Below are 19,276 nucleotides of genomic sequence, written 5' to 3' on the forward strand. Positions count from 1 at the left end.
AGTGCGTGCTCTGCCACGGCCGATTTCTCCACCTGCCCCAACCTGCAATGTCGCTTATGCTCTTTGATCCTGGTGTTAATGGATCGTCCAGTCATTCCGACATAAACTTTTCCGCATGTGCATGGTATGCGGTATATTCCCGACATTGCAAGTGGGTCTCTTTTCTCCTTCGCCGATCTAAGACACTCTTTGATCTTCCTTGTCGGTTTGAAAATCGTCTTTACGCCATGTTTGCGCAATATACGGCCGATTCTGTCCGTCACTCTGGGAATGTATGGCAGAAAGGCCGTACCCGACAATTCTTTTTCCGGTTCCTTACTTCGCCGAGGTTTGGGCTCTGTTACACTTCTAATATAATTTGTGGAGTAACCATTGCTCCTCAGGACAGTTTCCAGGTGTTGCATTTCTCGTTTGAGGTGTTGCGGCTCACATATTCGTCCTGCTCTCGTTACGAGCGTACTAATCATGCCTCTTTTCTGGCTCGGATGGTGGTTTGACAGTTTGTGCAGGTATCGGTCCGTGTGAGTCGGTTTTCGATACACGCTGTGTCCCAGATCTTCGCCGTCCCTTGTGACCAGAACATCTAGAAATGGCAGTTTCTTGTCCTTTTCTACTTCCATGGTAAATGTTATGTTGGCATGGAGGCTGTTCAAGTGTCTTAGGAAGTCACTGAGCTGTTCTTCACCATGGCTCCACACCACGAAAGTATCATCGACGTACCTGTACCACACCTTAGGTTTGCAAGTCGCCGAGTCCAGTGCCTGTGCTTCGAATTGTTCCATGAAGAAGTTGGCCACCACTGGACTGAGAGGACTACCCATGGCGACGCCTTCCAGCTGTTCGTAGAGCTATTTCACGTGGAATGGCGATTTCTACGAACAGCTGGAAGGCGTCGCCATGGGTAGTCCTCTCAGTCCAGTGGTGGCCAACTTCTTCATGGAACAATTCGAAGCACAGGCACTGGACTCGGCGACTTGCAAACCTAAGGTGTGGTACAGGTACGTCGATGATACTTTCGTGGTGTGGAGCCATGGTGAAGAACAGCTCAGTGACTTCCTAAGACACTTGAACAGCCTCCATGCCAACATAACATTTACCATGGAAGTAGAAAAGGACAAGAAACTGCCATTTCTAGATGTTCTGGTCACAAGGGACGGCGAAGATCTGGGACACAGCGTGTATCGAAAACCGACTCACACGGACCGATACCTGCACAAACTGTCAAACCACCATCCGAGCCAGAAAAGAGGCATGATTAGTACGCTCGTAACGAGAGCAGGACGAATATGTGAGCCGCAACACCTCAAACGAGAAATGCAACACCTGGAAACTGTCCTGAGGAGCAATGGTTACTCCACAAATTATATTAGAAGTGTAACAGAGCCCAAACCTCGGCGAAGTAAGGAACCGGAAAAAGAATTGTCGGGTACGGCCTTTCTGCCATACATTCCCAGAGTGACGGACAGAATCGGCCGTATATTGCGCAAACATGGCGTAAAGACGATTTTCAAACCGACAAGGAAGATCAAAGAGTGTCTTAGATCGGCGAAGGAGAAAAGAGACCCACTTGCAATGTCGGGAATATACCGCATACCATGCACATGCGGAAAAGTTTATGTCGGAATGACTGGACGATCCATTAACACCAGGATCAAAGAGCATAAGCGACATTGCAGGTTGGGGCAGGTGGAGAAATCGGCCGTGGCAGAGCACGCACTGAATGAGACCGACCATGTAATAAAATTCGCCGACACGGAAGTTCTGGCTGTAGAGAAGCACTATCACACGCGCTTGTTCAGAGAAGCTGTAGAAATACAAAAACACGCGAACAGTTTGAACAAGAAAGAGGAGAGCCTTAAGGTCAACGGATCCTGGCTTCCCGTACTGCAGCGAACGACCGTCGCAGGTAGCAAGAGGAGAACCGCACCGGAAATGACCGCGGAGAAGCCCTCGGACGTTGGCGCGCCAGGTACATATAGCCTGCGCCCGCGAGCTCGGCTCCAGTTCACCACCGGCAATGGAGGGTGAAGCTTTGACAATGCCAGCCACTCGTGCTGGCGAAACGTCAGGAAAATCATTAGATGAACGTCGGCCGAAGAACCCGAGACAGAAGCCAATAGGCAGTTTGACACCAATATTGTTCTCTTTTGGCAGAGATGCCACAGATCACCATCTATCCTACTTTACAGAGCAAACAAGCCTCTGAACCCCATGTTATTTGAGGAGTAATGGACATCCAACGATTTAGCACCTAGTGGTAGTTTCACTGTCCTCTTATTTCTTCCCATAGATGCTCACAACAGTAGCATGTGGACATTCAACCCAGCTTCGGCATTTTTGAGATACTCTTTCACAGGCTCTGCTTAATAATAATCTGTCCTTTGTCAGAGTTTCTTATCTCAATGGATTTCCCCATTTGCAGCCCCCTATCTTTGCTAGGGTGATCCCTGTCTGTGTCTGCTCCGTTTACATACTTTTGTTATTGCATCATGTGCCCACAATGCCACCAGGCAGCATCCAATTTCGCAGTGAACAGTGGTCATTATGTTTTGGCTCATGAATATTCCTTCCATCTTTCAGTTTTCCCTTCTGTGGTTGGGACTGTTTTCCTTCTGAGCTGTTGATACTCATACAGCTACTTCTCTCTTCCCCAAAGGCCTCTTTAATTTTCCTGTATGCGGTATATCTTTCCCCAAGTGAAATATGCTTCTAAATCTTTACATTTGCCCCCTAGCCATTCCTGCTTAGCCATTTTGCACTTCCCGCCACACTGATTTTTTAAAAATGTTTGTATTCCCTTTTGCGTGCTTCATTTTTATATTTTCTCCTTTCATCAATTAAATTCAATCTATGTTCTGTTATCCAAGGATTTCTACTAGGCCTTGTTTATTACCTATTTGATCCTCTGCTGCTCTCACCATTTCATCTTGTAAAGCTACCCATTTGTCTTCTGCAGTATTCCTTTCCATTGAGATAAGCAACTTTAACAAAGAGTAGTTCTGTTTGGGACAAATTTAAAGAACTATAGGTTGCCGAGATTTTCCGAGGGAGCATTAGGCAATGGTTGGCTATAAGAGGAAAAGAAATTCAATAGAAGACTATACAATTCAGATAACAAATGACATCACTGAAGAGTTAAACAGTAATGCCTAGTGCTTGGATTTTTAGGTAAATAAATATTTACTGCAAATAATATTTTAAACATTTTTGATTGATTAAATGAATTTCTGTTTTTCTATATTAGCAGATAATATTTGCATTTTTTATCAATGTACTGGATCTCAGTTTATTTCATTTCTGTTGTGTGTTACTTAAACATAGAAAAACCTGAAGTATTTAATCTTAACATAAATATCCACTGCCCTAAATGCAGAGTGTATGTTATTCTATTTCTGCATAAACTTGCAGCTGTCATATCAGCCACACTCATCATAGGAGCGGGGATTCCTTGTCAATAGCTGTATTGCACCATGTCTCACCTTTCCCCCAGTTCACTCACATGTGATTAATTTCTGGTGCTGTGAACTCCAAGGCTACACTACAATGCCTCATGTAAAAGCAACAAGTTATTGTATCCAGTAGTATGTTGCCGAATTTAAGGATAATTGTGGTTCAGATAAATGTGTCTTGTTCTGCCAAAGACATGCGAAAGCAATACATATACGGCGATCCCAAGTCATACAACACTTGGAGGGCAAGAAACATATCACTGCAGTTTTGTGCCTTATTAAAAAACCTCTAATTAGTGATGCAGTTCCAGGCTTTTCTGCAGGACCTGACACGTTTTCAGTTTATTGTAAAGATTTATGTAGGGCATTTGTGTCAGCCAACCTACCTCTTTCTAAAATAAATAATCCAGTGTTAAGGAAGTTTTTCTTCAAATATGCAAATCTTGACATTCAAAGAGTCAGTTTTTTTTTTTCCTCAACAATCTTCCAAATTGTTACCAACAATTTGGCTCTACTGGCAGGAATGTTAGGAATATTATTGTTGGGGTATTCATATATGACTATGCGATTTCAAAAAAAATTGTCTGCTACAAAGCCAAGAAATAACCACTGTGAACCATGTGTGACAGTTGGAAGATTATTTAATGAAGCAATACAAATTTTGTGGCCAGGTGGTGTGAAGTTTGACAATGTTTTAGTGTTAACAACAGACGCTGCAGCATTTATGAAGGCAGTGATAGGTCTTGTTAGCTAAAATGATCCATTTTACACATGTTGCTTGTGATTTACACTGACCATGTGAAGAAACTGGAACAGTGTATTGTAATGTGCACATGCTCGCTCTAATTTTGTTCAGTCTTAGTGGATTTACAGCATGAACATTACAAATTAAATTCAGACATGTTTGAAAACAAAAGTAGGTTTCAAACTATGTGCAAAATTTCTAATGTGTTTGATGACTATCAAGAAGATAATATTAATGTGAATGTGAGCAATGTGCTCTGCTATAAATGTGCCAGTCGGACATCTGGTGTCATGGAATGCTCATTTTTCCAGCATAAGACAATATTTTGGGATAAACTTCACTCATCTGCAATGGGCAACTAGAGGATGGGTCCCATTGTGTATTGTAATGAGTGGCAGCCAGTTATGTGCTACAGCACACTAAGTATCTCAATAAACTTATGCCATTTCTCTTTGAATGTAAGCCAAAAACCACACTGAAATTTCACCATCTCTTGTCAAATGTGTGCTAGTGTACAAATAAAACTGACGAAAACCTGTTTTGTAGTGCTCTCTCTCTCTCTCTTTGCGATAACTAGAAACCAGTATCGAGTGCTGAAATGATGGTCAGGTATGCTACAATCTATTGGCAAGGGATGTAGCTTTGTTTCTGACTGCGCATGCTGACATGTGACGTCAACCATCCAGCACTATGGGTGCTATGTTGCTCACAGCAATAAGTCAGTAGTTTTCTTTAAAACTGCATGTATCATATTTTGCAAGTGTACAGCGTATGGAGCTGTTGTCAAACTGCATCGTGGCCAAGTGGTTGCTGGCACGGTAGCTCAGTGTGTTCGATCAGAGGGCTGCTTGTTCTCGGCAATAAAAAAAAACTGAGTAAACGACTCACCAATCAACTTGACCAGATGTCTTGTGACATCCACCCAGACCAAATACAATGAATACCGAACACGCACATGCAGAGATTGGCAGTTTGTGGACCCAGGTTTAATTCCCACTGTCACTGATTTATTTTTATTTTATTCCTTGCAATGTTAAAGTAGTAATTATAAAATTTAACAATGGAAAATCCAGGATGGAATGTAACAGACTGTGTGTGCATAGTTTCGACAAAGGCCTTGTTGGCTGAAAGCTTATTTGTGACAGTCTTTTTGTTGTGTCTGTATGCGATTCAATTATAAAATTATACGTAAAATTAATATACTCAATTCTGTTATGATAACTATCCTTGTAAGTCACAAGGCTGGAGGCCGCCACATTGCAGCACGTTGGTAAAATTTTGCCTGAGCTGCCACTGATTGCAGGTCTTCAGCAATGAGGGAGGCATAGCACACATAGCATTTGGGAGTACTGCATATTATTCATATTCACTTAAACTGAATTATAATTGAATATTTTACTTTGTCACATACTTCAAGTATTCTTAAGCCATACAAAATAAACAATTCTGATTATTAGCACCTAAAAATCTGAGCCTAGTAAAGAATATCGTAGTTTTGATTTTTGACGTTGAAGGCACCTTGCATATGGGCCATCCCCTTCCTAGAAAATATGTTCCAGAAGAGCTAAAAGCTACTAGTCCAAAAATAATATAAAATACTAAGACAAGAAATTCCACCAAACAGAGTAAAGTCAGAAGACAAATGGAAACATTAGTGAAACAAATTTCCCCACTGCAAATAATTTTAAGGATGACAAGCTCCTGCAGGTGTTGGTAAATAAGTTTAGTTTGGCTTCATTCTGTGTGGTGATATTTTGCCCGTTACCAGTTAATTCATGTGACTGACTGAACTTTTGTTAATGTCAGTCTGCGAGCATATTCAAGATGTTGATTCCTTGGCTTGATGTGGTTCACCACAGTAGCAGACAATTGGTTGCTTGTCAATGACAGTGAGTTGGTTTGCTTTGAAGCGTATAACGAATCTTCATACCAGTTAACATATTTTATCATTTGCTTAGCTATTTATTTAGTTTTCCAAATACTTGGAAATGCTGTTAAGGTATCAACACCCTTTAAGTTTTAGGAGCTATAAATTTTTATGTAGAATTCAGCTGTATAAGGATCTGTCTTGAGTTTGTGGGTTTTAAATAACAATTTGCATGATTTTTATTGGGTTCCTACATCATTCTGATTAGTCCTGTCTAAACTTAAATTTTCAGCCAGTTTCTTTATTTTGGCAGCCATTAAAGAGAATTCAACAAATTTGGTATGTCTTCCTGAGGGTAAGGGCATTTAAGGCTTGCATTGATAACTATAAATTATTTTCATCACAGGAATACGTACAAACCAAATAAAATATTAATTCATATTTTTATTCATGTGTAAACTATTACATTAAGAGCAACACAGTCATAAAAGAAAAAAAACACACACTTAAGAAATCCACATCAAACAGAAGTTACCCAAAACACAGGATTTTTACTTGTGAATTTAAAAAGCTTTCTTCCATGGTTCATTTATTAGCATTACAGTATACAGATAGATTGCGGTTGTCAATATCCAAGTGTGTCAGGTTCTAATTAGATCTTAATACCTTTGGATCATTTTATACATCAATTTGCACGTAACTTCTAAACAGATGTTTTCAGTTGTAGCAACTTATGAGTCTTCTACTGAAAATTCCAACAGAATAAACGGTGCACGAGCAAATTAAAGTAGAACTTTGTCATAACTCACTCGACTGAACTGTTATTGTACAAATAAGTTCAGTATTCAATTACTGGTGCACCACAGCATAAAAAGTTTGAGGACACACACTATATGATTCAGCTATTGTACAGTATGAGCGCTACTGGCAGATAAACTGGACACCTTTTTCCTCTAGTGATACTGACACTGTGCTGTCTCAAATGAAAAAACTTCAGCAATAATTTAAAGAAACACTCTTAGGGAAGAGTTCTACAATTGTGCCAGCAGCATTTTAATAAAGGTTGGACTTCTTTATTTTTTAGTTGGATGTGGTACTATATTTAAATTGAATACCATATGCATTCTTAAAGAACATGGATGGAAAATTTGATCTATAGATGTCATTTGCTAAATCAATCATTTTTCCACATATAATCACACACACACACACACACACACACACACACACACACACACACACAGTATACTTTGATGGCAAATTTATAAATCTGTCACATACATACATACATACGTACGTGTCCTTATATCTAAGGTAGTATTTGCATATGAAATTGAAAACAGAGTTATGTGATATTCAACTTGCAGGTCAATTCAGATACAGTGTGTACAAAACATCGTGAATAAATATGGATCAACACTATGCTGACCAATTCAAAGCTATAAGAAGGGATGCATTTCTATACCACTTGCACAAATTATCAAATGGAAGATGCAATATTCACTTATTAAAACTTATTTATTTATTTATTTTCCAGCATCCATTAACATGTCTCTGAAACAGTTTTTAACATTATACACGATGTTTTATTACATTCCTCAGATTGTCATACATTCCAAGATAATGTAATATTCGCTTAGCAGTGTTTACATTACTGAGACTTAATTGACAAGATTCCTTTTCTGAGAAAGACAAGTTAATAATAAATAGGATCAATGTCTGTATGCAAACTGTACAAACATTTGAGAAATAAGGAAATGAGCATGATGCCTGGACAAAAATGCTGAAATGATTGCAAATTACTTTATCACAGAACTCTCATATATATTAAAATGCTAATATTTGTAACATATATAGATTATATAATGTGCGTAAAATATATTAGTACATTAACAGATAATAAAATGGAGTCTGGAGAAACATGTCTTATTGTTAAGGTTGCAACAATTCTTCAGGTAACATTGCTACTGATACTTAAGTTGACAGTGATAAGAATTCACATTCGTAAACAAAAATCGAATTTATTTCATAATATTCTTCACATATTCTTTAACAATCATTAAAAACTTGGTAAGAAAATTAGACGGTGAAAACCATCCACTTGATGCTACCTTTGTTCAGGCGAGAAAGTGTTGTTAGTGTAATTAATACTTAAATGAACCTGAAAGACTCCTGCTTATGTCACCTTTCCCAAGATTTTTTTTTTTTGTTTTGCTTAATTTGCTGCATACTTTAATGAATGTATACAAGTACAGAGAACACTGACACTATTTAACATACATTTATGATACTTTCTAACAACATAGCCTGCCTAAGTGTCACTTATACAAATCTCTACTCCTTTTATAAAATGGGTGGTGAGAAGAAAACCTAGTCACAAAGATTTGTGTATAAAGCCTACTTGCATGTAATGCCTGATAACAATTACAACGTACAGAATGCAGAGGATGTACAAGACGTACAACACTAATAGAATGTCAACTGCATGCCCCATTTCCATCAGTCTTCTCGACAGTTTACGGTCCCATTGTTGGTACAGGCTGCAGCAACACACCATCGTGGTGCACCATCATTCAAAATTAATTCGTGGAAGAAACATCCCTCTTCGACTCAGCCAGACACTAAAACATTAAAGTCAAATTTTTAACAAACATTTTGGAAAAAGACACTATATCTGTAAATAACCATGAAACAAAGCTTTACTTTTAGTAGGCACTCAACTTTAAACACGAACAACAAATCAAAGTTACACAGGTTGTGTTTCAGATGGATTACTTTTTATTCATTGTATCAGTTTCCATAAACCGTAACAGGGATGTGGAAAGAGTGAAGTTAGACATTAATAGGTAGAAGCAGTCTTTGGAGGTTACTTATAAGTTCTAAATTACTTTCACTCTGATAAAAGCCGCCACAGCTGCTGTTGTGGCCCTTATATTATCTCAGTTTAATACTCTTCATAACATTAGAGCTGTACTTACCCAACACCTGTTCCCAGCAGGAGTGAGATGAAGTTTGTAAGGAAGAGGGTGTAAAGAACTTCTTTTGAAAACAAGCTGTTCTTGCCAACCTTAGCATGGCGAATGCTGTAAGTTTTTCTCTTGGGATGTTTAAATTTCCAGTCCCTAGAACACAAGCAGCTTTATCATTTTTAGTTTCAACCCTCTGACAAGATCTGGACTATAATAGTATACTAATTTGTCAAGTATGTGTATATAAGAAAGAGCCCCATGTTACTTATCTCATTTAATACACAAGTTATCTCTGTAAGATTAAATTTTTGAATGCCTCTGAGTTGATTAGATACTGATTGTTTTAAGTAACTGGTTTATGGAGCAATGCACTATAAAAATATTTGTGTGTAATTATAATTATAGGGGAGATGATTCACCATTCACATTTTTAAGTAACAGATTATTTTTATTTTGTTTGTTTGTAATTCACTTACACTAAAGCTACTGACATACATTCTTCTTGTCAGGTCCTTTGATTAACTTAAACAGTCTCGAACATACTCATCAATGAAAATTTTGACGCAACTTTATTTCCATCAAAAACTGATGACTACATCTGAAGTTTACATGTTGCACGCACATGCACACCTGCTCACAGGCAGAGGATTTGAAATTTTGAATATCCTCCACTATTTATTATTAACAAATTCGCAGAGACTATTTTACACATCATGACCCCGCCCCCCATATCTCTCTCTCTCTCTCTCTCTCTCTCTCTCTCTCTCTCTCTCTCTCTCTCTCTCTCTCTCTCTCTCTCTCTCTCTCTCTCCCCCTCCCTCCCTCCCTCTCTCATGTAAAATACTTCTAATTTCTAGAAACATAGGGACAAGTTCCTTAGACTAAAACAAAAAACTTCTTATGAACATACTTCCAAAAATCCTTTATTGTCAAGTTATTAATTGAAGTGGATCTTCAGTGACTTATCTGTGCATCCACTGACTCTTATCGTAGATGGTGTTGTGTTGCCAGGGAGACTTGTTTACCTTTGTCTTCAACATGTCCACTGTGTACATGTAGCACGGTACATGAGTGGGTTAACTAAGTGCATTCAGACTGGTAAGATATTCATTTCATGAGCAGACACACATTTTTATGAACAGCTGCACAAATGATAGAGGACACAAGGCTGCACAGCTGTGTCAGATGATGTTTCAAGACAGAAGGCAGCCAAATCATCCAAGCTTTGGTGCTGTATATCACTGTGTTACTGAGACAGGATCTGTAGCACCCCAGACTATGTATCAAGGAAGACCATGTGTTGCTCATATGCCTGACAAGGAAGAGCCCACCTTCAAGTTCAGCATGAGCAAGTCTTTTGTATTTATATCACCCAACACATGAGAACTTTGGTGTCAGTCCATTGTTTGTCTCTTCAGTTTTGTTTACAGATGACGCAACATTTTGAAGAGAGAGAATAGCAAATGTCCACAACCAACACATATGCGCTGATCACAATTCTCTTGCTACAGTACATGTTAGACATCGGCATCACTTTAAGATTAATGTGCGATAGGAATTCTAGGCGACTGACTGGTATGGCCATAGATTCTACCAGTATGTTTTACAGGTGCTGCCTACAAGGACTTTATTCAGAACACCCTCCAAGACCTACTTGAAAGTGTGCACCTGCAAGTAAGAAGAATCATGTGGTTTGTGCATGGTGGAACTCCAGCACACTTCAATCTCAGCAATCGAGATGCAGTGGCTGGTACCTACCAAGACACATGGATAGATAAAGGAAAACCAGTACCTTGGCCTGCAAAGTCCCCCCGACTTCAACCCTTTGATATACCATTCAGATCCATGTATTTGGAAGGATGTAGCAATCCACGATTCAAAGAATGCATTTGTGTTCAGAAGTGAGAAGAGGACATTTCGAATATTTATTAAACATTGTGTGATGAGCTCCAGTTACCTAAATTGTAAATTTTTAATAGTAACTAAAACTAAGGATTGCAGCAATATTGTGAAAAGAATAGTTGCTGCACACCAAAACACACACACACACACACACACACACACACACACACACACACACACACACACACACACACAATTGCAGTATCTGGCAGCTGAAGCACTATATGGCCAATAGCAACTATCCGTTTCATAATATCTTTACAGTCCATCCTGGATTTTCCTTAGACTAAAACTAAGGATTTTTGGACATGTGTTTGGATGTATGATTTTCCCTTGTTTTGGTGCAGTGCACTTGTCCTCAAAGATAGTAAAAGTGTTTTTGAAACACAGAGTGAGTGAGTGAGTGAGTGAGTGAGTGAGTGAGTGAGTGAGTGAGTGAGTGAGTGAGTGAGTGAGTGAGTGAGTGAGTGAGTGAGTGTGTTCACATGAGTAGTAAAATGTGACTGTGACTCATAATGCTGGCGAATATACTGAATACATAAATTACTTACTTTGGGGGTACTTGGTCAGGCCGACTGCTCCAGTCCCAAATCCAGTCTGTGCTACGGTCAACAGTCATGAAATCTCCATCCTGCAAAGTGAAGAAGATAGACGTTTAAATATGAAGCTATCATGAAAGATATTCTGTAAATGTTTCAAACCCATATACTTTGGGCAAAACTATTTACCAGTAGCCAATTCCTGAACTTCACTGTACATTTATTTCTTGTTTAAAGGGTTCAGTGTAATTTCATTTACTGAAAAAGATGGTAACTTTCTGAAAAATATGTTTGTTCTTTGAATCTAAATACCAGTGAAATCTTAGAATAATTTTAAAAAAGTTTTTTCTATCTAGGTCAGTTGATAACTTGACAGGCAGTGAAAGAAAGAAAGAAACAGAGTTCACTATCAATATGTATTATCAGATTTAACATATGGCAGTAAGACATGGACACTGAACATGAAACCGAGGGTTACTCGGCCGAGAGAGACATGTTGGTTTTACTAAAACATGGAAGAAAATTTAAATGGATGAGGGGTCAAACTGGAGTTGAAGATGTAATTAAGACAGCAACAAAAATGAAGTGGCAGTGAATAGCCAAGCAAATGGATCATGGGAATCTGTCATGAAATGCCAAAATATGAATTAAGACCAGAGCAATTGGGTTGTTGACAACAAAAAATGTTAAGACGCATGGACGAATACAGCTGGAACCATAATGCCTACAGAAGTCTGGACGAGACATTTATTTAGCAGTGGATGTAAACTAATGATGATTAAACAACAAAAGTATGAAAGGGGCACATACCAGGAAAGAAAATATTCTTACGAACGGCAACAGGGGAAGGAGAAGGAAGAGGGAACAGACTAATGTGGATTATGCCCATGAAGGTGGCAGGATGAGAGAATGTGTTTAATAGTGTGTTCCTCTACCTGTATTTAGGGAAACTTATACGAGGATGATCCAAATAGCCTATCTGGTGTGTACAGGCTCACCCTTTAGTCATGCTGCATAGCATACTGAGTCCCAAAAATACATTTCATTTCTGTGCAGTGCCTGTTTGGTAGTGCTCATCCCAAAGATACAAACTGTGCAGTGAATAAATATCAGCTGGTAAAATGACTTGGGTACTTTCAGTTTTGGCCATGCCTTTAATGCACATAATTTCCTCATTAGATTTGAACAGAGTATTTGATATGGCTGGATGCACGAGATAAGTTTTACAGTAGGAACAGCTGCAGGGTTAGGAACCATGAGCTGTAGTTGTCTTTCTGGAACATCACAGTATGGGGCAACTGCGATTGGTATAAGATATCAGTGACAGATAATCAAATTGCAGGGTTCAACTACTGAAAGTCAAATTAATCCAGTTAGGCTGCCAAGGCCTTTGTGGTACTGATTTTTGACGAGGGTATTTCGAAGCTGTTTGCAAATTGAAATTTCATGACCAAGAAAGGATATTCTAAGGCAAGGGGAATGAGGGGGGGGGGGAGTGTGGCTTGTAAATTTTCAAGGATTTTGTGATGGTGGACATTCATCAATTTCAGATATCCATAGTCCAGCATAGGGAGCATCAGATGTGGAAGGGGTAGCATTAATTATCTCAGCCCTCCCTCCTCTTCCCCCCCACCCCTCACCCCAATTATGTCTGTTTTATATATCTTTAAGAGGAATCCTGAGGTTTTGGAAACTAAGAGGAAAGGTGTTATTTATTTATGTAGCTTGTATTGATTGCTGCTGATTTGGACTTCAGTCCGAGTATGATGCAAGTCTCCATGCTAGCCTCGTCTCTATCTATGGTCTCCCTTTACAATTTTTCCCCCCTCAAACATCCCAAATTGACCATTTCTTAATATCCTAGGATATGTCGTATCAACTAATCTTTTCTTTCAGTCAAGTTGTGCCTTTACTTTCTTTTCCTCCCAATTTCATGTAATACCACATTAATTACTTTTTATACCCATCTACTCTTCAGCATATTTTTGCAATACATTTCAAAAGCTTTTGTTCCGTTCTTCTCTGCACTGTTTATCATCCACATTCTATCTCTGTACAAGGCTACACTCCATGCAGATACCTTCAGGAAAAACTTCCAAACACTTAAATTTATGTTTGACGTTGAAGTTCTTTTTCCACAGAAACACATTTCTTGCTGCTGCCAGCCTCCATTTTACTTCCTCTCTATTCCAAGCCATTGTCTTATTTTTTTTGCACAAATAACAAAACTTATCCCCACAGAATCACCTGATCAATTTGACTACATTCCATTATCTTCTTTTTACCTTTGATTATGTTCAACTTCTAACTTTTTACAGCACACTCTCATTCAATTCAAGTCCTTTGCAGTCTTTGAGAATTACAACGTAATCAGCAAATCATCACCCTGACTTAAAACACATTGCTAAATTTCATAGTTTCCTTTACTGTTTCCCCAACATACAGAACAGATAATATGAGTGATTGGCTAAAACACTGTCTCACTCCTCCTATATTACTGATTCCTTATGCCTTTCAACTGTTACAATAGCAGTCTAGTTTCAGCACAAGTTTAAGTAAAACTTTCACCACTACTTCAGGGTTTGAAATGTGTATTCCAGCCAATACTGTTAAAAGCTATCTCTCAATCTACAAACGCTATACACGCAGGTTTGCTTTTCTTAATTCTATCTTCTATCAACTCCTGAAGATAAATTCTCACCATCCCTGTGAATTTAATACACTACTTCTGGATGTATATTTTCTTTTTGTACATGTAAGTATTTAAATGTGACAAAATTTTTGAAACAACTTTTCATTATCTTTTCCCTTCTCATCCAATAGAGACTGGAATGGGTGAATTTAAGGAGATGCCAGCCATTTGCCCAGGATAAGTCTAAAGAGCTTGTCACTGATATTGACAATCAAAGAAAACAAGAAAATAATATGGATAGATTCCCTGACACAAAGGAATCCTACAATCTTGAGCTAGGAAGGAGTGACATAAGAAAAACACCAAGTTAACATAAAGGCTATTGCTATTCCACACTCATTTGTAGAAGTTCAAGCAATGAATTTAAAAGGATATTGCTGGGCTATCATTGTACTTTAATACAAAATGCACGTGTCCCTGAATTTCACTGAAGAAACTGACTGCTTGCCTTTTGGTACATACATATTTCATTCAGTATTTTCACATCAAGATGTGGGATCCATTCTTAAGCATTTTATCCACAAACATGAATTAGTAGTCGCTAAACACAATCCTGTTATATATCACTTACCATTAAACTCCTCAATAGAAAAGAATGTATTGTCACAATTTCTAATACTGTTCAATTCTCTGCCTCTATGGAATTGATCATACTCTCACATTCTCAACTGCTTCGAATCTGTTACCCAAAGCATTTGCAGATCCAGTCCAACAATGGCGAAATAAGATTTTAACTGATATCAGGGCCAAATGAAAGACACCACTGCTACTCTACACTGACAGATCAAGAAGTTCCAATAGGTTCTGGGCACCATCAGGCAGCAAGGTGTCAAATTTAAATTACCACGAGAGAGAACAATCCCCAGTGCCGCCTTTGAGGACTTCAGTCTCGTCTCAAAGAAGAGTTCACCACAATTTTATCAGATTATCACACACCATATCCTTGATCTAACACCGAAGTTACACAATTGAAGCAAAGTCACTTACAGGAGGCAATGATTTACGGTTTTTAAGTATTTTTGAAAACTCACAAGTTGGTACAATAGCTGTGTGTCACCTCATTATTAAAATGAACAGATTCGGTTTGGCCAAAACTTGTATATTAATAAACAAATGACATACAGCCATTGTGCCAAATCATGATTTTTAAAAATCGTCTTTATTTCGGTCAGGGCAACGAAGAAGTTTACATCCTGGCAAAGGAAGCAAGCAGCGTTTACATGAACAGAGGGGTACAATAAAATTCCACTTCCTGACTTCCCCTATAGCCTCAGTACACAAATAAGAGAGCAATGTAAGTTCAGTGTCATCATGCCACCTCACATTTAATTATAGATGATTGCATAAACTATGACTAAAAAGTCACTCTTACCAACAAAACATTTTGCCGGATTCAGGTGCCTTCAGATTGGCTAAACATTAGATTGTGCTAGGTACATAGGATACCAAACATAGAGAACTGGTTGTGCAGCAGCAATGTCCGAGGCAAACTACAGCAGATTTTAAAACATTAACAAAGCAACATGGTGCAGTTGTTAAGGCAATGAACTCTTACTCAGATCAAGTGAAGTTCAAACCTTGGCTGCCTAGCCAGATTTAGAACTTCTAAAGGCACATTCCAGGATGGTTCCTTTGAAAGACATGTCCAATTTCCTTTCCCATCCTTGTTCACTTCAAGCCCAAGTTCCATCTTAAATGACCTCTTTGGCGACATGTAAATATGTTAATTTTCTAACATATCAACCACACATGAATTGGGATAGTGCTCTTGCAGTCAGTGCAGTATCAGAACTACAGCACTGATCAAATTATACAGTACGTTTAAATGCACTGAACTTGGTGGTTAGTAACTTTAAATTTGGTTTAATCAACGCACATATTTACTAGGCATGCAAAGGGCTAGGAGGAGGTAAGATATCACCTTAAGCACTCAGTTAATGGTGTTAATGTGACCATTAAATCTCACTGCAGCTTGGAATTTGGAATAGTTTTTCTTGTGTGCCAGGGGTAATTCGAGTACAAAATAAGGCTCGACCTCTCAACCACCCGCAGTTTATCTAGAAATCTACATCTGTGAGTAACGAACAATTTATTACATACCAGTAACATTTACTATTACTGCAGCGTATACATACTTAAAAGGAGGACGTTCCCTACAGGGTCTCAGATGCATTTAAAAGATCTTTATTATCTGATACATGTGTAAACTGTGCAGGTGTTAAAAACTCTCCGCATTAACAGAATAATGAAGAAGCAGCTCTGTATTTTAAAAAACTTTCATTACTCGCTGCCTACATTCTTCCTCACTTCTAATCCAAGCATTCGGCTGTTACTCTTCAATCACCCCTATAATTTTCCTTCACAAAATGTTAATTTCAGTGTTCTGTAAATGCGAAAATTTCATACTGCTGCATATCGGTTTGAATATCAGAAAATGCCTTCACTTCAGTATTTTTTTTCTTCCATACAGTCACTGCCCATGCGAACGCAAAGGACAGAGCAGAATAATTAAGAGCCCCCCCCACCCCACCCCACCGCTCTTACGCTAGTTGGAAATCTAATGTAAGAAATGAGAACTGTGCCTTGCTCTTTATTACACCAGTTTCAAACTGTCATGCACAGAGAGATAACATACGAAAAACAGGAAACATTCAACAAGGACAGCACTAACCTTCACAGACGTTTTATGGGTGTTGAACGGTGTCACAATTTAACATAACTGTCACTGAATGGTAAAAAGTCAACATTTCGGTTTTATTCACACAATGATACCGTAGTTATTTTACAACATGACGCGGCTCAGTGCTTAGGAAATCCCTTATGTTAACTGACTGATCGCGTGAGCCCACGCACATATATTAGTAAAGAAATTGCTACTGCAACGCCTTTCTTTTTCGGAAAAGTTGGCAAATCGCAGTGTGTGGCACGTTCTCCCTAAGACTTCTCCCGATTCTCACCTATAGTGCGCGTAGATACGTTGCATGAACTATATGTGAATTGAATGAACTAGTTCCCCCGTCGGAGTCGGGCAGAACCATACCAATTTCAATGACAGTATGTCTAGAAAAGCATTGTGGTTTCCAAGCCAATCTTTGTTATCTGACAGCCCGCCCGAAACTCCATCACGCCCATCTTTAAAATTCGCGCGTGACGGAGCAGCTGAGACGCATCGTACGTCGCAGTGCTCCCAACCGCAACGCAGGCAGGCAGCAATGCTGTGGACAACTGCGCCAACCACAGACCGCAAAGGGCGTGCTGCATTTACTGCCGCATAAGCGAAATCCATTCACGACTGAATTAAACACTACAGCGCGTGATTGATACCAAGGGAAACACAGCGACAATTTTGCAAAACTGCTTCTGCTTCCGTTCTACACTCTATAAACATATGCAACGTGTTTGGTTTAAATATTGTTCAAATGGCTCTGAGCACTATGGGACTTAACGTCTGAGGTCATCAGTCCCCTAGAACTTAGAATTACTTAAACCTAACTAACCTAAGGACATCACACACATCCATACCCGAGGCAGGATTCGAACCTGCGACGTAGCGGTCGCGCGGTTCCAGACTTTAGCGCCTAGAACCGCTCGGCCACCCCGGCCGGCTTAAATATTGTACCTTGTCAAGAACAACGATATCATTTTTGGTCATGTGTATTTTCCCCTCACGTCTACACAAAATCATCATCAAAGAAATGGCATGGTGTGACCGGTGATATTCTCATGCACCCAGAAAAAAAAAAAAAACTTCCGAGTGTAGGATTCACTCAACTTAGAATATTACATGTTCAGTTCCGGGAAAATATCAGTTCAGTCTTCAAGCAGTACCAAATACAATGTTATAATAGCACTCGTTGAGTTTATATCGGGAAGTGATTTTATGTGAATTAGTATGAACGAACGCAAAATTTTAATGATTTGAGAGATCTCAAGCTGAAATGTACTATTAAAATAAGTGTTACCGAGTGTTTTGTACTGTGGCTGATCTGATGAAATGCAGGCAATTTCACATTAAGATATTTTATGCAGTTCCTGGAAGTTAAATTACCTTTGCAACGTACTAATGTCAAAGTGCAATCAAGATGACCAAAGCCATATCATGCCAAACGTAAAGACTAGCAGATAAAAAGATGGTTGGGCCATCGACGGAAAGCACTCATGTTGAATAAACCTTTGTTAGACTCAAATTTTCTATAGCAAAATGCCGTTATTATCCGATCCTCCGCTAAAGTTCATCGTTTACTATTTCGGGTGTTTTTAAATCTTCCTTTCGTGTTTAATTTTATTTGTTTGCGTTTCTTCACTTAATCTGTTTTCTGTTCTTGGAGATGGTTCAAAAAACACTTGTCAAGTTTATTCAAAGAAAGGAACCTCGAATTTGTCACATACCGAGAGAGTAACTTCACGCGTGAAATATCTCAATTGATAGACATCAAGAACTACCGGTATTGCTATCTTTCCACTATCTCAACAACAGTCTTTCGTTGGAGAAACTACTAACATTCTTTGGTCCAACTATGAAACTATCCTTTAGAGATTACGTAGCTAAAATTAGACTAATAACACGTTACAAGGACGCGTAAAACAAACACCGGTATCCGAGTGCACCCGAGAGGGAAACTCTAATAAATCTGAACATACAGTACTATAATAACTACTGCGGATCACTTGGCTCGAAGTTACGGTCACTAATGTAAAATGTATTAAGTATTGCGTGACTGCAGACAAAATAGAGGCGGACGTATAGCGGCCCCTAGGCTGGCGATAGTATTGTACAATACTAAATGTTGCACAATATTGTTGACAGACTAGATGCCTCTAAAGACAACACCTTAATTCAGCAGGCAGCACTGGAAGGGGGGAGGGGAGCCACCAATGCACCGGGGCAGTCGTGGTGTCTCCGCGCCTTATGTGAGTGTGCGTACGCCGTCTGCGCTGGCGCCAGCTGCGCCGGCGGATTATAAATACACGCGGCAGCGCCGCACCGGCGCAAGGTCGCGCATCACGCCACTGCCGCCTTCCCCCTCCACCGCTAGCCGGAGTCTGGCTGTGAGTGGCCGCGCTGCGGGCAACAGCACATGCGTACTGGCAGGACTACCACGATTAACGGTCG

The 19,276-nt window shown here is 39.3% G+C and overlaps 1 protein-coding gene across 2 annotated transcripts in view; it reads right to left on the reverse strand.

Annotated features, from left to right (window-relative positions):
* Positions 1-6,485: 6,485 nt before the first annotated feature.
* Positions 6,486-19,276, reverse strand: part of LOC126260792 (BCL2/adenovirus E1B 19 kDa protein-interacting protein 3) — a 313,008-nt gene continuing 300,217 nt past the window's right edge. For both annotated transcript variants that reach the window (XM_049958130.1, XM_049958129.1), the window contains 3 exons: positions 11,484-11,563; positions 9,040-9,183; positions 6,486-8,682 (listed from right to left, as the gene is read on the reverse strand). In XM_049958130.1, coding sequence (XP_049814087.1) covers positions 8,631-8,682; positions 9,040-9,183; positions 11,484-11,563 — 276 coding nt within the window. In that variant the 3' untranslated portion in view covers positions 6,486-8,630. The remainder of the gene's footprint in view (positions 8,683-9,039; positions 9,184-11,483; positions 11,564-19,276) is intronic.

The sequence above is a fragment of the Schistocerca nitens genome, chromosome 5 (genome assembly GCF_023898315.1).
Source record: "Schistocerca nitens isolate TAMUIC-IGC-003100 chromosome 5, iqSchNite1.1, whole genome shotgun sequence".
In the NCBI taxonomy this organism is placed as follows: domain Eukaryota; kingdom Metazoa; phylum Arthropoda; class Insecta; order Orthoptera; family Acrididae; genus Schistocerca; species Schistocerca nitens.